At 40.4% G+C, this 26,204-nt stretch overlaps 1 protein-coding gene across 2 annotated transcripts in view; it reads left to right on the top strand.

Moving 5' to 3' along the window:
- Positions 1-3,195: 3,195 nt before the first annotated feature.
- The window catches only part of PTPRK (protein tyrosine phosphatase receptor type K), a gene marked incomplete at both ends in the record, with an annotated part of 410,302 nt that continues 387,293 nt past the window's right edge, over positions 3,196-26,204 (top strand). For both annotated transcript variants that reach the window (XM_080614674.1, XM_080614675.1), the window contains one exon: positions 3,196-3,307. In XM_080614674.1, coding sequence (XP_080470800.1) covers positions 3,196-3,307 — 112 coding nt within the window. The remainder of the gene's footprint in view (positions 3,308-26,204) is intronic.

Here is a 26,204-nt window from a genome sequence, read left to right on the forward strand (position 1 = left end):
AAAACAAAAAAAAAAAAAAAAAAAAAAAGAAGAGGGAAATATTTTTGCTGGTTAGGATTGTATTTTGCTACATTTTACATACTGTTCAAATACCATGGGAAAATACCATGTTAGATATGAATTCTATCATATAGCATTGGAATATTGCTAGTTTAAGATATTTTACTATGAGATTATGTATTATTCTAGACAGCTGTCAGTCATTATGAACAAAATTAAATGATAGCCTGTGTTAAAAAATGTGTTATGATGGGCTTAGTAACACCTAGAAGTATAATAGGAAAGTTTTAACAGTGAATGCAAAAAGGGCTGAGGCACATGATAGAGTTTCAGAACCAAACTTTCTTGAATTTGACAGAGATTTATTTGACACTTTATTTAGAGGTTGTAATTATCAGGATAAAGCCTGTACCTTCCTCAAGTTCCAAATACCCCGCAGGGTGAAGGGAAAGACCTTACTGTGGGGTGTCTCCATCTTTTTGCTGTTATGTTTGGCTCACTGTTAGTATACAAGTTGTTAGCTCAGTTTTTAAAAACATGTGCAAAAGGTAATATAAACATCTTTTGCTCTTAATTGAAAATGCAAAAGACTGTAAAACATTTAGAGCCCTAATAATGCAAAAGCTGGAACAAAAATAAATCCATTCATGTCGTATAACATAAAAATTATGTCAAGCCTGATAGGTAAGTTTAAGTATTTCTCAGGATGCCAAGCGCAGTAGGACGCGTAGAGTGAATTACACATAATTGTTTGCCAAGTACATACCTGAAAGAAAAGTGGGATCATGTGTGCATCTTGTCCATCCCTCTCAAGCTCGAACTCTCCAGTCAAGGAAAGAATAGCAATAAAATAATATCTCTGGTGCTTTTTAACAGGAATGTGAGTAACAGGAAAGGATGAAATCCCAAGAGACACCCACTGGAAGATGTAGAAACTGTCTGGACAGAGCACAGGTGACTGTAGGTCAGTGAGACTCATCACCTCACAGCAGTAAAATGGAGCAGCAACCTGGTGCTGCACATCCACCATCACCTAATAGTCTCTCTCACACTTTGGACGTGGCAAACTGCAGTGCTGAGCACGGGAGGTACCTGCACGACTACCATGGAGGCAACTCTTCGTCATGGAAGATTTTCCTTTAAGGGAAAGCGAGCATTAATCCTCCTCTCCCTTGCCCTTCCAAACCATTCATTCACTACTTCTGTAGCTCCTAGCACAAGGGACAGCATCAGATACCCGTGTACTCTCCACCCCTACACCAAGATGACTTGGTTCGTCTTTTTCAGTAAAAGTTTCCAAATAGCAACAGAAATGGCAATGTAGCCTAACACATCAGACGCCAGGCTGGCACACTTCTTTCCTTCACCTTGCTCAGAAGAATTTATCTTGTTTACTTGGACCCAGAACGTGACCCATCTTTCCCGAAACACCAGGTGTTGTGAGATCTGCCTCACACGGCTCCCATCCTTTTCAAAGTTCAAACAAAGAGCCAGTGTTCACTGAAGCACATCAATTCATAGTTCACAGTAAGCATAAAAGTTGTTTTTCAGCCACTCCACCCAAATGAAGTACAGAGGTGTCCGGGTGTAGAGCTTTTTTAGTGTTTGGGTTTGGGGTTTTTTTGTTCGGTTTTTTGGTTTTTGGTGGTTTTTTTGGGGTTTTTTTGGGTTTTTTTTGTGTGGTTGTTTCGATTTTTTTGGGTGTGTGTGAGGTACACGTTAGTTTGTATAACAAAGCAAAATGTCCTGCTTCACATTTTTGCTGTGAAAACACGAGGCTTTGAAGGGTTTAGAGGCAAACCTATCAATTGACAGACACTGGCTGGAAAGGATTTTGAATCACAGCAAACCTTTGATGAACCCAGATTGAATTTCGAGTTTGCAATAAAACCTGTGAGTTTCCAGTGGTTTCAGGTTCTGTTGTAAACATTATACAACATCTCTAATTGCAAGTTGCCATGCAAACAAACAAACAAACAAACAAAAAACCAACTAATAAAACACGGGTTAAAAAATTAGGAGGAAATTATTCTTGTTTAAAAAGGAATTCCATCACTTGTGCCTTTATCTGTCATTCCAAATGCTTTTTAGGGTTCTAAGCCCTGGAAGCATAGGGACCTGCAGTGCTTTTGGAGACACAGAAAAAGGCCTGTATTATATGGCATACCTGGAGCCTGGACATGTCGAGAAGATCCTGCTTCACAACTCACGAGTGTCGGTGTCGTATAGCTGCATACAGACCTGTCTGAAGGGTTGGTCTTTTATTACATGTGGAAATGATAGCATTAAGGGCAATACTGTTTATTACCAGTTCAATTCCGTGCAATGAGACTCTGCTGGCACCACAAGCCAGACAAGAGTTGTCAAAATAAAGCAAGGGGAGCAAAGAAAAAAAGCCCCACAAACCCTGCCTCGAAGATACAGCCGGGCTGCTTGATGCACGATGACAGCGCAACGCTCGCCACCCGGTCCATAACGCGTTTATACCAGCAGGACCAGGCGGCAAAGCCCACCCGAAGCGGCCGGACAAGCAGCTCCCGGGAGCCGCAGCTACCGGCCGCGCTCCCGGCCCCGGCTTCCCCACCCACCCGACCGCCTCGGCCAGTGCTTTCTCCCTGTCGTCTTTCTTCGCCGCCTCCTTCTCCTCCAGGGGCGGCAGGTTCCCCTCCTCAGGGGCCGGCAAGCCGGGACGTGCTGTGCCGAGCTGCGTTGAGCCGCTCCGCGTTGAGCCAGGCTGTGCCATGCCGGAGGGGGGGAGGAGAGCTGAGCCCTGCCGTGCCGAGGAGAGGAGAGCCGAGCTGTGCCGCTCCGAAGCGGTGCTGGCCCCCGTGTCTGCAGCAGGAGGCGCTGCCGTGCGTCGCTGCGCCCGTGCGGGGCCGCGGGCCGGAGTCCCACACTCTCGCTGCCAAGTGCCGGGGAGCGGGGGTTGGACGTGCACGCTCGGCTCCTCCCTCCCTTCCCCGCTCGCCCAGCAGCAAAGTAACTCCGGAGTACGAGGAGAGCCGGTGCCGTCGCCGCCGCGCTGCAGACGGCTGCCCCAGCGGGCGGCCCCGGGGCCAGCGGGCGCCCCTCGGCGCGGGGGTCTCTTGGCGAGGCGCCGGGGCAGGAGGGGTGGGCGAGGTGAGCTCCGCCTGCTGCCACCGCCGAGGGCTGGGGGAGCCCCGGCCTCTTTCGGAAACTTCTCAGCAAGTCAGCATGGGCAGGGGGGCTGGCGCCACCGCCTCGCTGCCGCTGCTGGCGGCGCTCGCCCTGCTGGCCGGCTGCTCGCCCGCCCTGCTCGGGGCGGCCAGGGCCCAGCTCTCTGCAGGTGAGTGAGTTGTCGCTTGGCCCTCAGGTGAGGGCGGGCGGGGTCGCGCCGCGCCCGCGGTGTTCGCCAAGGAATGGGAGCGAAGGGGAGAGAGCGGGTGGCATCGCGCCGGGACCCGGGTTTCGCCACCGAGGAGCGGTGGTGGGGCTGTCCTCCCCCTCCTCAGCACTCCCCAGCCGCCGCTCTGTGGGGCGCGTTGCGGCGGGGAGGGCGACCCACGCGTGTCCACAGGCTGTCGGCGCGGGTCTCGCAGGGGCGAGCAGGGCGCGGGCTTCGGGAGCCTCACAAACTCCCCTTCCTCCTTGTTCTCCCCGCAGGCCAGCCTCCCAGGTGGCGTCGGTGCTGCTGGCGGGGCAGGCGCTGCTACCGCCCCTTCCTCCGCTCAAACTTTGCCCGGCGCTTTCCTGCCCTGCGCGGGGGGCTCAGCCCTCGGGGTGCCCCGTCCGCTTCCCGTACAGAGCGGGGCGCGGCGCCGAGTCCCGCGGCGTGGGGTGGGGAAGCGCGGCCCAGGCCTCCGGCTGCTGCCGGGATTTTCCCCCCCTACAAAAAGAGTGGTGGGCGAGAAAGGGGAGGGCAGGCAGCATATGGGGCTGGCGTCTGTTTTGTTTGAAACCCGCGAATTTCTCACTCCTTCCTTTCACCCCCGCCCCGCGCCGTGGGGTTTTGCAGAATAAAAGCCCACGGGGCCGAGCGGTGGGAGCTGCGGCCGGTGCGGCGGTGAGTTGTTGGCCCCGGGGGAGCCTTGGGGCAAAACTCCCGGCGGGGCTGGGGCGGGCGGTCGCTCCTGGAGGTGCAGGGCGGGGGGAACAGTGGGGGCTCGTGTTACGGACCCTGACTCCCCCCCACCCCTCCGCTGTAGTTTATGAAGCGTCCTTCGTTTTGTTTGTGGTGAAGCTGTGTCGTGAACGTGTTCTTGTTTGTGGTGTAAAGTGTTACGCGAAGGGCTAGCTGAAGTAGACTTCAGGCTCTGTTATTTAAAAAAATAGCATTGCAATTGCTCTGGGCGCGTTCAAAGCCTTTATTGTAGGATAACTGAGTTGAAAACTGCTGTTAATAAAAGTATCTACACTTGGGAGACTTGGAAGCATGGTTTTCGTAGGGACCGATGTGTAGTTAGGAGGCTTTTCTCCCCTTTTCCTTCCCGCAGTTCTCCTGTAAATTAGTTTTTAATAGAGACATTTGAAATGTGTCGTCGATTAAGAAATGCGCTGAAGCAGTAAGAGAAATTGTGTTGATCTAAACAGATTACATCCCTCCTATATGGCTGACTCTGGTGTGTATCATTTAATGTCTGCGTATCAGAATTGTAAAATTACAGAAGTACCTGCAAGCCTTTTGCCAAGGGAAAGGAAGTGCACCATACATGCTGCTGGTATGTTGTAGGAATAGCCAAAATAAAATATGCCTAAGCATAGCATCTTTCATTCAAAACCATACTAAAATCAGACCAGTGATTTTTGTGTTGCTGTAAGTTGTCAGGCTGATGTTAACACCAAAGGCGACTCTTACGTAAATATTGCTTATGAGCTTGTTCACTGGCATAAGAAGAGTAGGAAGTTCTGATAACTTATGTGTTTCATGGTATTTTGTACAGAAAATGTGTCACGCAGCCCTTGCTGGAGTTGCAAGTACAAGGAGCCAGGTTGGTACTGTGGGGTATGTGTTAGGTAAGTGGAAAAGAATGTTCAGTGTCCTTCTGACCGGAGTAGGTGAAGCTTGTCAAGGAGTTGAACAATTGTATCTAGGAAACATGAGATTAATTTTGTGTGTGTGTGCCTAGCATGTCAGCAGCTAGAGACTTTAGTTTCTATTGCCAAGCATCAAAAATGTGTTGCACCGGTCAGAGGTTTATTAATTAGAGACTTGCTCAGGCTTTTTGGAATGTTTGGAGAAATATATTTATTGGTTAGTAGCTGGTACTTTCAGTGTATTCAGTTTAAGGTATGGTGCTCGGAAATATGTTCATTTTTCACATGTAGAGCTATGCCGCTACTGAATGCTTCCTTATGGTTAATCTTGGTTTGAAGGTTCTGGGTTTGACAAGTGCTACAAACTTTGTTTTTGTTCCTTATTCTAAACCAGTCCCTGAAGTGTGTGTTAGGACTCACGTGTCTGTTCCATCAAAGGCCTCTCTTTAGCCTACAATGAGATATTTCTGTGTTTGGTGCACACAGGAGCATCTGTTTTCTTCATAGTCATCTCCCCTGTTTAAATGAAAATGCTTGAAAAACAGTACTGTTAACTGCCTTTCCCCCTTCCTCACCTTACTAAGATGGCCTGTACTTTTCCATGTTAAACTGAATCTAGCCCATTTCTAGCTTCCCTTTTATTAGTAGTCTTATTGTAAGAATTTAAAATGGTTACTTTTGCTTTGCCATTAATGAAGCTATTAATTCGGTCTGGACCTTTCACAAATCTCTCTCTCACTGTAATTTGATTTATATTTCCTTTTGATGATGCTTTGTACTACTCCTGAGTGTGAACGTTGGCTAGGTCCTGAGTTTTTTCATAAAAATTTTGATGTGTTTATTAAGGGTCTAATCAAATTACAGAGCATGAAAGCTGGCCATTTTCAGGAGCATGTGTGTGTGACGGTTGTTATCTCTTCTTCCTCATAGCATATTCCATGAAAGCAAATGAGAAGGCAAGAGAAGGAACAGCAGCAAGTTAGGAAAAGGAACAAGATGCATCTTGTAATTTGTTGCCCTCTTAAAGGTTGTTCTTGTGTATCATCTCCACCCTCTTTGCACATAGTTGAAACACTGTATATTTTGTGTTTCCCCGCAGATCTCAAATGGTAAAAAAACCCCAAACACAACCCCCAAGCAGCTTCTGTCTGCCTCACCCCCCCCCAGCCCCCCCAGCCATAATCCATTGTGTAATGTTTTCTGGTCTCTGTAGATTGTTTCTTTACACCGCTGCTTTTCATGACCCTTCAACTTGGGTGAGTGCCTGTCAGAATCTAGGCCAAAATGTTTTGGCAGCACATTCTCTGTTGAAGTCTAGCTATTCCTTATATAGCACCTCCTTTCATCTGCAACTCCTACTGTTTGATAAAGAACAAGTTCAGCTTGTTTTCACAACCAGATCAGTTTAAACTTATATTAAAAAAAAAATAATAAATTTAGCAGTTTACACGTCTTCAAATTTTGAGGAAAGAAAGAAAATATTTCAAATTTTTTAAGAACATTGCCAGCTTGCCAGCTAGCTGATGGAAATGTGCCTTACCCTGCCTCCCATGGTATCCGTGCAACTGTGTGATTTATTTATTTTCTTTCTTTTTTTAATACAAAATGAAAGATATGAGGATAAAAATTCTAGAAACTCATCAGCTTACCTGATGTTTAAAGTGTGGGATTTCAGACCACAGGGACAGTTAAGCGTAAAAAGAAGGACTGCATGTTTTACAATTTCAAGTCCTTTATTAGAGTACTTATTCCTCAGACTTTCTCATGCAAAGTAGTTATGGTGTCACAAATGAAAAGGCAAGAATAAATATTTCTGTATTAATCTACACATCGCGCCCTCCCTCCTCTCCCTCCATCCCGTCCCTCCCCCCCCCCCCCCCCCAATAAAATTGTTACAGTCTATCTTTGGGAGAGAACCTAACACAGAAATTTGGTATTATAAAGTAGATGATGTCATTTGTTTTATAAGGATTTTTGTAATTAAGTATACTTACAGAGAAATAGACAAAAATTTTAATAAACATTTTTTTATTTACTTGTAATCATATAGTAGAGGAAATAAAGGGCTTTTTGAAAATGCTTTAAAATACTTTTTTAGTAATTACACTCAAATTAGCCCTTTGCTGTCAGAAGAGCAAAAGTTGCTTCAGTGAGATTTTATCCTTGAATGTGCTACAATTTGCGTGTGATATACAAGAAACACTTGTGCAGGTAGGCGTGTAGGTATAAGAGACTTCTCAGTAGCATTTTTTTCCACCAAGCTGTTAAAATGTATTGACAAATTATATAGAAGATGAGTAGAATTAAAAGTGAAGTTATTTTGTTGCTTTTACCCCCTCCTTCACAAATGTTTTCTTTTCCTTTATACATTCAACTTCTTCTTTGGCACTGGTGGTTCAGCCATCACTCATCTTTCTATGATTTCTATATTTTGCAGTATTACAATTATAAAATATATATACATTTTCAAAGTGGCACTTAGCTGTTTCAGATGGAACTGAAAGCACCCAGAATGAACATGACCCCAGGAAGCTGTTTAGATCCCTTTGTCTGAGAAATCAGGGTACTGCTTGATCAGTTTCATAGCGATGCAAGCGGTGTGTAAACAGGCAGATGTCCTGCCCTTACTTAAGATCCATTTGAGATAATTAAAATAAAAAAAAAAAAGGAGGGGTTTAAGAAATCTGCACAGGATTGGGGCAGAGCTCTGCCTAGCCCAGTATGCAGCCTCTGATGGTGGACACTCAGGGGAGAGGGATTTTGACAGGGTGAGTGACTTCCTCCGAGTACTGTCTGTCCACAGTAACAGTTCTTGTAACCATGATTGTCCCTGGTAACATCTTCAGCTTGTGTTGCATTTATTGTCTTCTTCACTTTGTGACAAGGAATCTATATGTTATGGGAAAAAGCTATGGTCCTTTGTTTTTTTTGAATTGCTAGTTTTATTTAATATCTCAGCTCTTTTACTAAAAGATGATTAGTGATTTTTCTCTGTTTACCTTCTTCCTGTCACACAGCATTTTCCCACCCTCCCTCAACCATTCCTTTTCTAGTCAGAAAAGTCCATTTGTAACCACTTGCTGTGAAGGTACCATTCCATATCTTCTTTTCATGCTTTACCAGCCTTCTCTTTCTGTTTCAGTTCTACATTGCTCAGGATATCTGAGAGGATTTATACAGTGCTTAATAATGATTTCTGTTCTGTTACTGTTCCCTGTCTTTAGGAAATAGTTCCTAGTATTTGCTTTGCTTTTTTGACCATTTGTTCCACTCCTAGTTGTGAGGTGACACTTTTATGGAACTATCTATTTTATTATTGAAAGGCTGAGATCTTGTGGTTAAATGATGGTCTGTGGGGTGGCCGTGCCAGTGGACAGCAGGACTCTGGGAAAGGGGAGAGTCCTTAGACAGCCCTTTTTAGGGGAGTGTGAGGTGAGGAGAAAACTTTCAAGCAAGGCTCTTGAAGGCCCATGACCTTGTGTTGGATGCGTAGGAGAGTTATCCTGTTTAGTACTTAGCACTGTAGTCTGTCTCCTCTTTCTGAAATGCTGTTTAAAGCATTTAAAAGAAGCGAGTTAAAAAGAGTTTATTCTCTTGCACATAAAGATTAACAGTATCTGAATTAACATGCAGAGAACTGCAGTTCTGCTGCCTAGTTAGTTGCTTCTTACTCTGGAATCTTTGTGGTGTCTTTGTATGACCTCTTCAGCTGGAAGACTATTCATCTAACCTCATGCTAGTTGGATACATCACCAAGTGTCAGCTTTGCTTTTCATTAGCATCTCTTTTGGTGAAATCTCTACTGTTCCTTCTGCAACACAGATCCTGTTGAATGGGTAACAGGAAGCTTCCAAAACTTTAGTCCTGATAACTGAGTAAGTCAGAACATACGTCATGTTTTCATGTGCTGATGGGATCTCATCTGTCATAGTTTATTATTGTTATGGACAGAAGCCTTTGTAGTGCTGCTCCAAGAAGTGTGCACTCTGACTTGGAGTACCAGGTACCATCTGCTGATGCCATTAAGCCAATTTTAAGTTACAGCTGCCACAGAAGAAGGCATTTCCATCACTTCATGCCTCCCAGGTCTTTGCCTGTGCTAGATCTGGTCATCATGTGGCTTGTGGGTGAGTTGATTTAGCTTTATGTGAATCTTCTGGGAAGAAAGATGGTTAATTTCCTTTGATCCCTGAGTTTGTGGCCACATAAATTTGATGTATGGGAGGATGGGGGCTGATGGTAGGATGGCTCAGTTTGACAACAAGCTGTGATAGCACCACAGCTTATGTAAGGTGAACCTGTGCTGTTTTGAGTCTTGTTGTTGCTATATTCTGTTTGCTGTGCAGCACTCTATTCACCCGAAGAAGCGCAAAGATGAGGCAGGAGGGCACAGAGAGGGGTGGGAAGAGAGGCCTAGTGTTTCTTTTGGAGCTGGAGGGGTTAGACTGAGTGAAGGTGGTTGTGGCTGCATTCTGGCTGACTGCATGCTAACTGATGATACAGTACTAGTGTCTCTTTCCATGACATGCATCTTTGAGTAAATTTGGCTTAAATATATTCTTTTGTTATAATAGATAGCTAAGGCATTTATTATATAAAGGTATAAGCAAGAAGTGGCCTATTAATGGCACTTAGTAGAGAGCAGGTGTGATGACAAGGAGTAGAGGGCTTGGAGGAGGTGACACCCAGATTCCAGGATAGAATTAAAGGATGTTGTGACATTCAGTTTGGGGTGCAGCAGGAACTGGTTTAAAGCTGGGTTCTGCAGTTTCACCTTTTTCCCTTCTTGATCTGTCCTTCCCCATCCTGTGGGGTTTTTAAGTAGGATTGTCCGTGAGACATGTGGATGAGGGTAGAAGAGGGAAAATGAATTCTAAAGACCAGGGTGAGCCAGTTGAGGAGTGGTAAATAGCATTGGTGAGAATTTTATAGTATCTGACTGAGCATAAGGTCTTGCTGCACCTCATTTTGTAGGTCAGGCAGGCTATTACCTCATGGTAATAGCAGCCTTCCTGGCCAGCTGCTTCCTGGTAAGCCTTGACTACAGGTGACTTTATACATGGTTTAAAACTATGCCAACTACCCAACTTGAAGTCACTTATAGAGCATACTTACAATGTAGTTTAAAGTCACTTGGACTCTACTCTTACCAGGAAGCTGTATAGTTGAAAGTCGTATTTGTGTTTTCTAGAAGTTTTATAAATATTAGAAACTAACAGAAACATACAGAAATGTTTTCTGGAAGGAGACTATTAGTATTTGTGTCAATTCAATGCTGTGTTTAAACAAACAAACAAACAAGCAAAGAAGCTAGATGCCCGTAGAACACTGAATATGACTAAAGAATAGCTGTTTTGCAGGGTGTTTTGTAAGTGCACAAACCCTCAGCACATAAGCAACGTATCCTCAGACTCGAAAAGCTGATGGTGACATGAAACTATTTTAAATCCCCCTTTTTTTCTTTCGGAATGTTGAGGGGCTCAATAACCATTAGAATTGTGGGAATAAGCTTTAAATTATCCATTATAAAGAATATTTACATGCTTAAGGAACTCTTTTTACTTGACTTAGTATCTGACGCTGTTCTCTGTAGATAAGCTGCATTTGTCCATTGAAAGGTAAAAGCTAAGTATTGATCAGTGAATTTGAAACAATATAGGCCTTTAGGTTTGCTTTGTGTTACTGAAATTTAATTTCCATAAAAGTTGGAGTTTTTATTAACAAAATATGAATTTCAGTTAGTAACCATTTATTTGTTGATCTAACCAAATCTATTCTGTGGTTCCTGTCATGGCTAAATCTTTGCCTTGACAGCCTTTGCACTATTTTGTTTTAAACAGCCTAAAAATATCCGATGGGATTTAATATTATACCTACTATGGAAACAATGATCTAATGGCATGTTGCTGTAACTTATTTTATTTGAAGGAGTGTGTACAAAAAGTTCTGTAAAATAGTTAATTGAGAATTTCTGCTGTTTGTAGATAAAGTAGTTGCAGAATTGAGGCTGCTGAACTGGGCTTCAGCAGGGACAATGTATCCTTAAAGCACTGGGAAGATGATCAGGAATTCGGGTCAACGTATTTGTTGAAACATCTGTAATACATAACTGTATTTGGGGGTAAGAACATAAGCATATAGCAGCAAGACTTGCTATAGAATAATAGCATGCCATATAAATGATATGCTGATCTCTGGTTTAAAACATCTGAGTCCCCTTATAGAGCAGAGAGAAGTGCTGGCCACTGCCAAATGGAAGGAGGGCCTCCCAGAAATCATAGCAATGTTACAGTAATGGGGCAACCTTGTACTGATAACTTTGATTTGCTTTCTCAAGCAGAATTAGTCATAATTGTAAACTTATATTCCTGTAGGTTTAAATCTTGGGACTGCATTAGGATTTTTTGCTGGCATAACTGTATTTGCTAATAGCTTTGTGTGGGTTTGTTTCCCCCAAATTACTCAATGATAGGCAGGAGAAAAAAAACAAAGCAAAACAAACCCAAACAACAAAAATCCCCCAAATGCACACACAAAAAACCCCAAACATACCACCAAACTTTGAAAGGATATAACAAGGTATAAAAGAGATTCTCTGGTCTAATAGGCTAGGGGGGGAGGAAATCAGTGTTTTCCATAAGTATGAATTAACTTCAACATGTAAAAACTTGTTTTAAGATAGAAGGTGCTGCATGGGCTTTTCAGGCTTGTCAGGCATTTGTTATTTTTAAGAAGGTTGTACGTATATGTAATTGGTTGATATTTATGGTAATGCACCAAATATATACCTCAGTAAAAGATTTGAGTGACTTAATTTCTCGAGGATTGGTGCTGTGAAAAGATTAAATCCTTTTCTCTATACTGCTTGTAATATAAAGTTATTTTTGTTAGCCAGTATATGAAAGATTGGACCTTTCAGTTTGCCAGAAAGTCATTTACTTCTGCTACTACTTACAACAAACATGATTATATTTATTAATTGAATAGCAAAAGAAGTGATTTCTCAACTACCATGCAATGAACTTAATTCTAGTGACTTATGAGACACTGTTGTATTCTTCAAAACCAAGTTCTGCTGCAATTAAATTATGGTATGTTCATTCTAATTATTACACACTGGTTACTCAATTTATTCTGAGATGGAGTTGTATGCTTTCTTTTGTGTGTAAACACTTGTTCTGTAACAGTAAAAATGACTGATGAATATTAACTAGAAGAGAAAAATATTACGAAGAACAATTGTGACTGTAGTTCAAATTAATTCAAAACAGCTCAGAATGAAAATTTTGAGTGGATAGCTGACTTCTTGAATTACTGTTTAGGTTGTTTTTTTATTCCCAAATGCAGGTCGTGTTTATTTGTGAATCATGTAGTGTGATTTAGGGTACCTGTTGCTTTTTAAATGATTTAAGGATTTAAGAATAAAGAAAAAAATACATCGAAGCGCTAAAATCTTAGGCTGCTTTTGTCTTCTCTGCCACAGTGAAAAAGTAAAATTTTAAGACCTGGCAGAGAACTGTCTACATAGCTGTTGAGCAGAGCATAAAAATGCTCTGATTTGATATTTTATCAGTTCACTAGATCATTATCAACTCTGCATGGCATTAAGCTGGAGTAAGTTAAAATGGGGAGTACTGGTTGTCTTCGTTCTCCTAGTTTTATCCTGTTTGCCTATTATTTGTAAATGTGAAAGTACTTAGCTGTGAGAGCACTGAAGAAATGTGGTGGAGTTCATGACTTCATACAGCAGAGATAAGTTCTCAGTGCTGACTGCTGTCACCATACTTAAAATGCTTTAAAGGGACAATTTGTTAAAACTTACTCATCTGAGGTACTGAAGGCAGTTTTATGTTTTGTTCAACTTCTGATTCCTTTGAAGAAATGCTGTTTCATATTTGTAGAAGATGGTATGCCAAAACACTCCTGTACTAACTTTTCCATGCTTTTTTGTCATGTTTAACAGAAGACATAATGGTGTTGGCTTAAAAATAGTATTAAATAAACAAAAAAGCTCTAACCAACTCAGAACCACCAAACCATCCCATAATCCCTTTCCCTATCCCTGATAAAAGAAGTGGATTGTAATTTTTCCGCTATACTTTTTATCTCCATCCCCACCCCCCTTTTGTAATCTTCTTGTCTCTCCTTGGTTTTTGTTGGAAGAGTTTTATGGCGCTCTTCTGGCTTTTGTCCCATAATTGAAGAGCAGCAAGGTATATGAACTTCCTTACTCTGAAGTGGCAAATGAGCAAAAATTATTACACTTTTCAGGAATTTTTTATGTGCTTTTAATTTAACTACTTAGTTGTGTTGGTTTCTGTTCATTTGGCAGAATTGCTTGGTGCATTCAATCTTCAGATTTTTCAGGCTAGAAAATTTCCAATGAAAGCGGCTTTCTTCTTTTTCACAACAGAAATGTAATATAATGGTCTATTCGGTCTGCCTTAGTCGATTCAGAAAGCCAAACAAATATTGTCTTTGCAGATAGTTTTTGCTGGTAGTCCATCCTGACTCAACTTGTGAGAATAAGAGAAATTGCAAGATAATTCCACATGCTTGCCATCTCTTCAGCACATGAATACTTTGTGTGTGTGTGTGGTCTTGTTTAGTGCAAAAGGTCTATTTATACTATGTTTCTTGCATTTGTAAATCGCTGTGGGGGTGGCTTTCCTCTTTCTTGCTACCTTTTCTTTCATATAGTATGACAAACTATTAACACCACCACCCCCAAGAAAACCTTTCATCCCCTTGCTACATATGTAAAGCTATAATGTACGTGCATATATGTGTAAAATAAGGACAGACTATTTCCAGGTGACAACAAAACCTTCAGTATAGGATGATTTGGATTTCTGAAGCAGTTGAAACAAAGCTTGGTAATAAAAAGGGCTATAATTTCCCTGCTAAACACAGACTAAGTAGATGAGTGTAATGTCATAGAATGTAAAAATTATATTTTTTCCTGGCTGGGGTGGCTGAAACTTGGTAGTGGGAAGTCAGTCAAATTACTTTGCGCTTCTGATGTTAACTTTTTAATACTTTTAAAACAATTCTGTTAGTAGTTACTGAATTTGGTGCTGTTAATAGCCTACCTGTTTAGCTTTTTTCTTTGATAAAGTTAGTTTAATGCTTTAATTCATCTTGCAGAAGTGGGAAGATGTTGCTTTCTTAGGTGGTGTGGTATTCTCACAGCTTTGGTGGGTTTTTTTTTCCTTCCCTCTCCCCCTCCCCCCGACTCCTTTCTCTTTCCGTTGACATTCCTGTATACCAACTTGGTTAAATACTACAGGGTAGGGTGAAAGCTCCTCTGAGTCATGATGAAGGCATGAAGTGCTTCCAGGTCTGCAGTCCTTTTCAGGGATGAGCAAGTTCCTTGCCTGTGTGTATCCTGTGTCTGCACAGCAGCAGTTAAATACCAGGCTCAGTTTATAGGTTGTTTTAAGCATGTTGAAGTAGATACACTAAACAGCTTTTTCTGGTGGTGGTGGTTGTTCCTTTTAGCTCACTTATCTGTATTTCTTTGAGTTTATACTCCAAATGTTCAATTCTTCTGGTGATTTATTGGTGTTTCTGTGAACTGTGAGCAAGGAGTTGTGTTAAGTGACCAGCATTTAGAAAGAGTAAGATTATGCTCTCGTTTAGAGAGACTGCACAAATGTTCTTTATGAGCATTCAGAGGAGGGGAGACTGTACATTACTTTCAATTTGACAGAAACCATGTATGTGAAAATCTTTGGACTGAGCTTTATGGTCTATGTGATGAGGCTGTGAACCTGAAAGAGTAGCATTTGTGATTAATAATGACATTTACAGACCCTAGGAATACTGAAATAATCTGTTGGATGGTTTTGCTTGCATAGTGATAGTATCCAGATGCTAACTATAAACATCTCTCTCTGTTTGCTGAAGCATGGAAATGGGAATGAAAACAAGCACTGGATAGTTTGTGTTTCAGGGAAATAATTTTGGCCATCACTCTCTTAAAAAACCTATTCTTCACTTGTAACCTGAAAGCAACCTTAAGTAATTTATAGGTCAGTCCTATTCTATGATGTTAAAGTTAAGAGAACTGGGAAAAAAATCTGTTTAATGGAAGTGAGAGCATGATTAAAAAACAAAACAAAAAAACCCCCCTGCACTTGGATGTGAAGCATTTACATCGTGAGCCTAAACCTGAAAAAACCCCCAAATCACCAGGCAACCAGGAACTGAAGCAAATGCCAAACAAAATGCTCAAATGCTCTATTTTAGTAAGTTTGTATATTAGGCAGTCCCTAGAGGACACAGGAACAAGTGGGTGAAGTTAGTATAAATGCTTACCTCCCAAATAAAATAACAATTTGATTCACTTTTGAGGTCTATTGCAGTACTGAAGTTGATTGCCTAGTGGATACCTTGTTAAGTTCTTGCTAAATACTGTTCCCTGGGCACTATGTGCCCAGTACTTGTAACAGAACTGTAGTGGCAAGTAGTTTCTGAGTTATTTTTCTGTGAATACTACTTTGAAAATGAGGAGAACATAATATGATCTTGCTTTGGTTTATGAAATATAGAGGAGGCATAAATGCGCTACTTTTTTCTTGTTATGGTGTCAAAATCCGCATAATTATTTTTAGAGGAGTTCTCTCAAAGGAAAAGCAATGCTTTTGTGTTTGTTGGAGAAAAGAAATAGGTCCTGGGATCATACTTTTATAGTAAAAAAAACCCTTAAGCCATAAAAATCCCAAATCCTCTTTGATGTTCTTCCACATTGCATCAGTTACTGTCTTGTGGTAGAGCATTGAGATGTGAGATGATGGCAGTCTTGCATCTAAGCAAGTGAAACAAAAAAGTTTAAGAAGGTGTAATATAAAAAGTGGCAGAAAGGTCTATAAATATGTTGCAAAAGTCTTGAAGTTGATGAGTTTCTTCAGTAGTGCCATCAGTGAGGAGGATGGCTTTATTCTCTAGGATGCACAATGTAGACTGAGAATCAAAAGAAGTTAAGCCATGCTTGTTGCTGCTCTTCAGCTTTTGATACTTTAGGAATAACTTTTGTTTTATCCTTATCATGCGACCCTGGCAATTGTAGGTGTGTGGGCAATAATAACTAAAATTCCAAACCATTCCACTCATGCTGTATGTTTACTATATTGCCAGATTAAACAGGACGTAAAATGAAATCAGCTTACTAGCCTGTGGGTTGAATACCTTCTTGCTTAACACTTCACTTTGCAGGCTCCCAGCTGTAAGTTCCGGGTTTTGGTGACTTTCCTGATAATGCTCCAGTTTCTTCCTTGCTTCTGCTCAGTCTTTGTTTTATTCTTGTGGGTTTTTTTTTAAACTCTGAGATCATGGTATTAAAAAGGCCTCATCAAGGAGGAATGCAGGTAAAACTGGTTTCTGTTGACTTTCTAATCCTTTTCTGAGAAATTTTGCATCCGAGATGACTGTCTTTTTTGTCACAGTATCCTTCCTGCCTTTCTTTTACATTCTCTCTCACATGCTTGTTTACTGTATCCCAACTATAGCAATCAAGTTTCTGATTAAATTTACATTACTTTGTGTAAGAATTAAGAAAGAGAAGGCAGTACTGGCCTCAGTATTTAAGCAAAATGGAGTCTTTTTATGTTGAAGATTACTTTGGCTATGCTTAGATGCAGAGAAGTTGCTATTTCCTTACGCTTTTGAGGTTCAGAACCCAATTAAAAAAGAAAAAAAAGTTGTAACAGACCTCAAAATTTCTTTTTTCTTGGGGGAAGGGGAAAAAGTAAAGAAAGAGTAACAACATTAAGAACTTTAGAGTTGCACATGTCAAATTTCTGTCTAAATAAGTTATAATTAAGAGCATTTGCCCATAGCAGTATATAAGATAAACTACCAATGATTGTATCTACTATGTAAATGTTCAGTAATTAATGTATGGCTCATAAATGGACCCAGTGGCTGTTTGAGGAATGTGTTTATACATGGTAAAATACATAAATACTTCTAGGTTCCTTGGAGTATTTTTGGTTTCTTTCATATGTGATTGATCAGTTTATCTAATACACAGAATAGTTTGTTCTCAGACACAGTTTACAGTTTCTGCCATGATGAAATGTTGTAATAGCAGGAGAGGAAGTGCATGGGCAAAGAAGATACTGTTACTGGAGGATTGTAATCAGCATTTGAAAACTGGCTAATGGATTGCAGAAGATAGTAGCTTAGCAGACAGACATACGTATGAAAATGCAAATGCATGGTAAAATTAAATGAAGTCAAAGCTTGGATAAATGTTCTGAAGTGTAATTCAGTTTGCTTTCCAAAGTGTATTGAATGGAAGACTTGGAAAATCCACTCTCTTAAGTAGGAAGGCTTCCTTTTTTAATTTAGGCTTTTTAATTTGAATGGCTGTGAATAGAAACATTTAAGAAAATAATTTCCAAAGGCAAAATAAGGCTAAGTTTGGCTAGGGTTGTCTGCACACTTAGCTGCACTGCCTTTTTGCTCTTGAGCTCCTATGAGCTGCTATGGCAAGAAGTTAGAAGGACCTTGGCGGTTTCACCTGTGATACTAGGAACTGGCAGGGCAATTCCGTTTTGAAGACTATGGCTGTATCTACATTGGCAAGCAACTATGTGGAATAGATGCTGGTCACTGAACTGAAGAGTTGCAAATAGTGAGGCGCTCGGAACCGTTTCATGTGATGTAGCCAGGCAGCGTTACTTCAGATTAGATCGTCTTTTCTTGTAGGCCAAATATCTCTGCTCTGTTGTGTTCTTAGGGATTTTGCTGTACATGGCATACTAACTCCAAACCGAGCTTCCCTGTGAAGTGTTGGAGTGCTTCAGAAGTGGAGCTTTTGGTTTGCTCTTCTCTGAATGTGGTGGAATAGTTCACGTTTCTTGGCACAGTTCTCATACACAAACTAGTGCTTGGTAAATGGAGGCAGTCAGGGCATTCTTTTTTTTTCCTACTGTTTGGAACCAAATTCCTAACACAGGTAGAGTCTATTAAAAAAAAATTGGGTAGGACATTAGAAAGGCTCCCTGCAATAGAGTATATCAAATTAGTGTGACAAAAAAATTGGAGAGAAACATGCTCTGAAAGAGGTATTTTTGAATTAATGTCTCCTGCCCTTTTTATGAACATGTATCTGTGTGTTTTTGATTTAACCATTTGGTAGGTAGGTTTTTCAAGTGGGCAAATAGGAGATGAAGATGATCATTACACGTTAATTTGGTGATGAGAAAGTGATAACTTTTTCCGTGCTCAGAAGCAAACCTTGCAGTGAAAATGGAAAGCTTGTTTAAACAGTGAAATTAAATACTGTATTTGTGCAATGCTCTATATTCAATATTAAGAGCAAAGATATGGTCTCAAAATGTTTGTGGCCAGGTGTCATGCAGGCTAAGGATCTCTGGTTCTATTTTTATCCTCTGAGATCCTGTTGCCCCCTTATGAGACTAATATGTGAGAAATCTGAAATACTTCAGCTTCATGATGTTCCTGTGGGATCTGTTTGTACTACACCCCTCATTTTGCAGGAGGATTGCATGCTTAGATACGTGACTGTCAGAAAATCTGTGGTAAGGCAGTATACTTCAATTACTTACATTCTGACTTAAACATATATCCTAGTTCATTGTCTAGGCATGGGATTATCTTATCCTGAAATTGATAAGTGAAATTTTATATGAAGCAAGGCTGCTCAAAATTAAATGTAGCTGAGAAAACTAGGCCTTAATAAGGCAAACATTATCAATATGTTTGCAAGTAGTGCTGATGGTAATAATGCCTATTAATAATTACACCAGTAACATCTCCATCTGGCAATGCCACCAGTAACGCCTACAGTGATTTTAAGGGAAATGTTTGGTGAAAGGGTCAAACCAGTAGTTTTCCTGTGAAAATCTCTGAAAAGAGGCAGGAGAGGGAGAGAGGAGACTTGTTGAGAAGAGTGAAGTAGAATATTAAACTTGAATGAGGAATATAAATCACAGGAAATGAGAACTAAAATAGAATTGACCAGAAAGGGTGGGGTGGGGGGAAGTTGTGTGCTAAGGCGAGCTGAGATATCTGCCCCTATAGAGATTAATATCTCTGTATGTGTGAAAAATCTGATCTGGAAATAAGATTAAACAAGAATTGACCAGGACCGGGAGATGAACCATTGCACCTTCACAGAGGTGTCCACCCCCATGGAGATTAATATCACACAGAATAACAAAAATCTGATTTGGAAAGAAGATAAGCATGCATTCTCCATACCAAGAGGATGATCTTATAGTACTTGCATAGTAAATAGCCTTGACTTTATTTCAGAGTCTGTTGTCAAATAGATTCTTCCAAGGCCATTTGAACATTTGACTTTAGCAGACTTAGCAACAAAACTACTACTGAACGTTTTATTAATGTTGCAAAGCAAATCGTGGTAAGTTCACTCTTCTCATATTTAATCCTCTTTCTTACGCAGTAAGTAATAAGCAGATCAGGTTTCTGCTGAAGCAATGGTTGGATCGATGTCATTATTGACATATCAAACAGTTCTTTCTAATTCTGTCATTTCAACAGCTCTGGAAAGCACAGAGTTTCAGAGGTTAGATCTCCCTTGGGGAGGAGGAAAGTGCAAACTTTCCATAGTCTGTGTTTATCTGTTAGAAAACTGCAATATATTTTTGTATTTAACACTTCAACATTAAAACACAATCTTTTTTTAGAAAAAAGGTAGGTGTAGGCTTATGCTGAGTTTTCCTTAAACTTTATTCTGATTTATTATAGCAATGTGTTCCTTTGATGCTTTTCCTGAAATGCCTGCAGAAATTGACTTTGAGCCAGCTCTTACTCAAAATATTAGTATTACAGTTCAAATTATGGATTAATCAGGTTAGAAATACAGATCAGTTGGAAGACACTTTTTTTAACATTCCAGACTCTAAAGATTAGTTGCCCCTGTTTCGTCAAGTTCTTCTAGTGCGCGTTTTCACTGAAGAAGTGAGGGAAGTATTGGCATATCAAACTAGTGATCTCCAAGAACAATTCCAGATGAGACGTACTTGGTTGTACACTGGGAAAATCTGAAGGTGGAATAAAAACTCTCAAATACTCCTCTGCCCTCTCCCTCTGATTGTTAGCTGCACAATTTGTAGGTGTATAGCTTTACTTTTGCTATAAGTCATGTGAATGTCAGTTCTCAGAGGTGTGAGTTTTACTAGGTGCTCAGAAGAGAGGCATAATTGTAATTTGTGTCATAGTAACAATACCTGCTTTACCACTTATTGCTGTCTTTTCATTTTCAATGCCAATTTTTTAAATGGAGGATGACCAATGCTCCTGTCTCTGACAGGGACTGTCGTTGAAGCAGCATGATTTACAAATGGTTTGTGGTATCTCTTTATTCTGCTACCGTAGTTATGACACATGGTATATTACTGCAAATCAGAATAGTTTGGGGTTGATCATTTATTTCTGAGTGGTGGCATGAAGGAAATCTGGACCCAGAAGATAGTGCACAGATGCATGGAGCACTGGAGCAATCTCAGTAGGAGGAATACACCTGTGCTTGTGTGCAGGCTGGATAGTGGCTAGGTGACAGCCCTGCCAAAAAGCGATCTGGGATTGATACCTGGTTGAGTATGAGCCAGTTCTGGTGATGTTTGATGTTGGATGTTGATGTTAGGTAGTGTGGTGGGTTTTTTTTGTGTGTGCGTTTGAACAAAGTGAATGGTATACTGAGAGGGAAGAGTGTGACCAGCAGGCTGGAGGAAGCTGTTGTCTCCCTGTACTCAGTGCTGGTGAGGTATGTCTGGAGTACTTTGTTAGACGTTGGGGCTCTTGCTGTCTCCTGTGTCAAGCAGGATGGGGGGAAACTGGGGTGTGTTGAGAAGCTGAGACAGTTGGGGTCTAGATGGTGTGACCTGCAAGAGGCACCTGAAGGGGGCTGGACTTGTTTGGTCTCAGGATGAAGAGTAGGAGGGTAAGCTTGCAAGAACTTGAAGGGCAGTTATGAAGATGACAGAGCTCTTTGATAGTACCAAATGATACAACAAGGGGGAGTAGTCACAAATTGCAGCTAGAGAGGCTCCAATTGGGTTCTGTGAAACATTGCTCATGAGGACAAGGGTGGCTGAGCAGAACAGGGTGCCCTGGGGATTCCCTGTCCAAGGGGGTTTCCAAGTCTTAGCTAGACAAAGCCATGCCTCATGTTATAGTGCTGGTGACAGTTCTGCTTTGAGGGGGTTATTTGGCCTAGATGGCCTCCAGAGATGCCTTACAAACAACACTTCTTTGGTTCTAATAGAACTGTAGCCTGCAATTTTATGGGGTGTGGAACAGGTCGATGCAGGTTGAAAGCACTCCAGCCTGGCAGAATGGCTGTTTGGTCTCTGCTCCAGAGAGATTTTTGCATAACCTTCATAACCTTTGCTCCTGCTCTCATAGGTCAGACTGGATTTTTTTATATTTTTTTTGGCAAAATGATGCATCAACAGCTGACCCGGTATCAAAGAATTTCCAGAAGTTTTTGTTGCAAATGAGGAATGTGTTTGCAGAAATACTTCCTTTCACACACCTTCCCCTTATCCCCCCCTAACTCTGTTAATTAGGCAAGATTTATGGTTCTTGATGTGGACTCATTCACAGATTTAAGTTACCCTTAAAGTCAAGCACAAAGCACAGGGTTTGGAGTTGAACTTCTTGTTTCTGTTATTCAGTAAATATAGTTCTACTAGGAAGAGGGTGCCTGCAGATTCTTGGATATGATTTCCATTGTTCCACAAAAAAGGTGTTTTACAGTTGTATTCAGCAACACTTGTTGAGGTGGAATCCTCATGCCTGTTTAACACTTCGCTTTTTAAGGAGGTGGCCAAGTGAGAAGCTGCCTTTCCAACAGGGGGGACACCTTATGTGATGTTTTCTGCCTGGCACAGCAGTGTATCTCTGGATACAATGGCTCGTCTTGTCAGGCCTTTTTTCAAAGCATGGGTGAAGGTGACTTATCCATATGTTACATTCAAATTAAGAATTAATTTAGAAGAGTTTAGTTAAATCATGTTAAACTTGTGTGGGTTGCTTTCATTCAGTATTAAAATGACATATTAAAATTCAGTTTAGTATAATTCACCTTAGGAATGGATTACAGTAAATTGGATTAAAGTAGACTAATTCTGGAAAAAAAAGCTACACAAGTTTATTAAAGTGAAATAAATGACTTTAGAGTTAATTCGGACTAATTTTCATTGTTCCAATATGCCATCCTAGGGTACATACAACTGATTTTAATCTTGGCAAAAGAGTATGTGTGATCCAGCCCTTCCTTGTTCTGCTGGACAAAACCCTCAAATCACTTTTTTAATGTTGACCCCCTGTTTTATCCTTCTCTGTTGGGAAGCCTCTGAGGGCCCCATGGAGTCTTCTTTCTTGGTGTATCAGGGAGGTACATTACTAATGTTTGTCAACTAGATTACTTCAGAAGAAGAATGAAATCAGTTGGTGTATTTTGCTTGTTCATGTTGAGTGGTATAGACCAAGTAGCTTTCAAGACAAGGGCACTTTTCAGGTTATCAATAAGGAAATGTGAGGAAATATGTATGAAGTGGTATCCCCCAACAGAACACAGTCACTTAACTAAAAGTATGGCATTAAGGTTTATTAGCAAGAGTGCATTATGTGTTTGTGCAGTGCTTTCATTGAGACTTGATTGGCTTAGCATCAGAAATGATGAAAATAGTTAAAGTCCCTGAGGTGTCTGGTGATCTCTTTTGGGGCAGTTTAAGAAGTTATCCTGGACTGTCAGCCCCAGTAACCCTCTTCAGAGCCTGAAGCCAAAACGCAGATCACAGAGAAAAGTGTGGCCACACTTTTTGTGTGCCACAGTTGTCAGCATGGCTCCTGCCAAAAAGGGTGATGGTTACAGATGATGTGCTGGGCAGTGACCTCCTGGCTCCCATTCCCAGTTCCTGTGGGCATTTGCTCAGCAAAGAAGGGAATTAACTCCTTCATCTGCTTTAACCAAATCCAGCGGGAGTTGGAGCATGCGAGTGCGCTGCGTCGGCAGATTCTGAAAGGGATTAGTTTAAGTCTCCTTGAAGCTGTGTGCTCTGAAGTTATTATAGGCAACCTTCTCATGGTTAAAACCCAAGAAACAAGCTGCTGCTTACCAAGGAAAATATGCGCTGTCTCCGAAACCTTCAAAACCGAACAACCCACAGAATAGCCCCTTTGTGTGTGTGCATTTGATGTGATGTAAACTAATATTTGGGAAACAAGCTTTATTCATATTGTCAAAACTTTTTGAGCTAATATATTCAGAATATTTGGTATTTTGGAAGAGTAGTTTGTTTATATTGATTTTAACTTAAGATAAATTAAGTGACTTTTATTTTTAAGTTAGAATTTGAAACAGAAGCAGTTTCTGTTGCTGAAAGGTAGGGTATCTATTTTAATTATATTTTTTTAAAGGAGGCCCTTTCATTGTATAAACTTTAACCATGCTTTGACATCTTGATCCACCTGCCTGGTGACTTAATTCACTAGTTCAGATAGAAGCTCATTCTAGGTGGTATCACAGCTAAGGCTTGCTAATCCTTGAATGATGCGCTTTTTTTTTTTTTTTTTTTTTTTTTTACCAAAAGCATTCAACTTTTAACTGTTCTGTGATCATAAAATTCTGTCCTTGTACCAAAACTGTAAGCTGTTCCTACAGCAACCAGAGCTTCAGTCTTTGTTTTGTATAAGATTGGTACAAAATTTTGTATCATATAGACAATTTAATGTGGATTCAGTGTAAAGTTTTAATATCCAAATCAATAATTTTCTTGTTGCATTGCTTGTTGCTTAACTGGAAGATTGAAAGAGAAGAATTTCCTTTTGCTTAGCTGGCACAGAATTCTTCAGAAATTTCTATGGGCAAGATTCATTCTGACATGGGACTCTTACTACGTGTAAAAATCACACTTAATGTTGTTAAAACTGCAATTAATATCATGTTTATTTTATTTGAAGGAATAGTCTCTTATTCAGAATGCATTCAGTTGAGGGTTACATAATGCTAATGCACATAATGCTAAGACCACTGTAGAGTTTGGTAGATTGTAGAGTTTTGCTCCCGCTTTTGTACCCTCTGTATATGTTGTATGTCCTCTTGCTTTGTCACTCTGTTCCTCATTTGCACACAGCATTTTCAGTCTGATGAGGAATTTGATGCATGCTCTGGAAAACTGGTGTAAAAATACACTGGGAAGACAAATATGCAGATAACCACCAAATTCTTGCTTTAAAGTTTTGCATTGAGAAAGATCAGTAGGTTTAGATGTGGGGAAAAAACCCTCTCTTCCATTGGTTGCTGGCAACATTTCGCATTGAAACACAGTTGACCCAGATGTTTTAGCTTTTTTTCTTTATTTTTTTGTGCAGTACGCCATTCAAAAAAATAGGAATAATGATGATTGAAATGTTTTTTAAATAGGAAATCCACAATATAAATGAAAATGAAGGAAGAATGAGAAGCCAATGAACAGTGAAAGCACCAAAGCAAGGAGATTGTGTTTAGTAAGGTGGCTGAATTTTATTCTGGATTGTGTTGGGTTTTAATTCTTCTTTTTTCTTTTTTTTTTCCTTTTTTTTTTTTTTTTTTTTCCACTTGCCATAATTTCAAAGACGTATGAATCTAGGCAGGCATCAGATTCTGATCAGATACATGGCATAGTACTCTGAGAGGGATTTAAAGGAGAAAAAAACACCCCCAAAAAAGTTAAGCTAGTATTTGTTGGCTTAGATCTTTGAGTCCCATTTTAAAATACTGGCAGTGTTACTTCTTGTTGAACATACTTGAAATTTTTACCGTTCCCTGGAATTTCTGGGAAAATGCTTCTATTTTAAAGGATGTTTTTTACTTGATCTTTTTAAAATGACTGTGCTTAAAAAAGTTAAGCAACCCAGTTTGGAGAGTACTTCAGGACTACCCAAAGCAATTAACATAAACTTTGTGGTTTCCAGTTGAAACTTTCTTCTTGTTCCCAAGAAAATCTGTTCAATTTTTGGCTTCCTATTTTGAGCGAAACAAAAATTCTCAAGCCTTCAAGACTGCATTTGTAAAATAATTTCAAATATAGTGTGTAGGTTTCCAACTCGCTAGTGGAAACTGGTTTATTTAGAGTGATCTCAAAACCAATTAAATTTAAATTCTGTGTGATTTTGTGTACTGGAGAATGTTCTGTGTATGAGCTAGAGCTTTCCTTGGATTCTGTGGTGGTAACGTGCTGCTTGAATGAGTTGATTAGCACTGCTGGCAGTTCAAGTAGAAAGAAAAACCTGAGGAGAAATTATGTTCAAGTGGGTAGCCATTTGCAATATGATACCAGTCTTTAAATTCCTAGAGCCAAATTAGTATGATCTGCTTTATTCTTACAAATACGGGCCTTGGGGCTTTCTTCATTGTCAAGGAAGTACGTTGAAGTCACAGTTCACTGCAGAGCCATATGTGTTATGGATATTACATACTTATATCTTGAATGAGGAGGGGAAGACGAGAAGTGTGAATATTTTTGTTTTCAGGCTAGATTGATGCAAGCTTCTAATGTGGAGAGAGGCAATTTTCTACAGCATTTGGCTCTGTTAGATAAAAAAAAAATATATGCTTACATTGAGGAAGACTGGTGCTTTATTTCCCTCTTTGTGTTTCTAGGAACACCTTAATTAAACAAGAAATCTTTCCAGCATTGCTAAAGCAATGCTGCAAGATTGCTATACCTGTTTTCACTGAAGCTATATCTGCCTCTTTCTGTAGCAAATTTTTGAATTTGCTCACTTCTTTTTTTGATATGATGCAAGGACCATTTAAAAAGTGGTCAAAAGGTGCGTGTATATATCCCTATATATTTTTTCTCTTAATTTTCTGTATGTTTGGTGACTATTATCCTTCCCCTCCCCCAGTTAGTTTTCTAATTCTTGAGCGCTCATTCCAATTGCTTTCACTAATGCAAACAGTAGGGAAATCATGACAGAAACTATGAATGAAGTGAAAGGGTTACTTTTCATGCTGGCAAGTTGAAATAGTTATATTTAGGGGCTATGTTTCTGGGTTTTTTGGTTTGTTTTTTTTTTTTTTGGTGATAATCAATGCAAGTTAGAATCTGTTGTAAGATCATAGATTTGTCTGTCCTAATGCATAATTTGCAGCTGGTTTTATAGTGCTTTTTGGGGACTGGTTGGAGGGTTGCTTCCAGCATAGCTAAAGTTTTCTGTCATCT

Source organism: Psittacula echo, assembly GCF_963264785.1.
Source record: "Psittacula echo genome assembly, chromosome: 4".
NCBI classification, from domain to species: Eukaryota; Metazoa; Chordata; class Aves; order Psittaciformes; family Psittacidae; genus Psittacula; species Psittacula echo.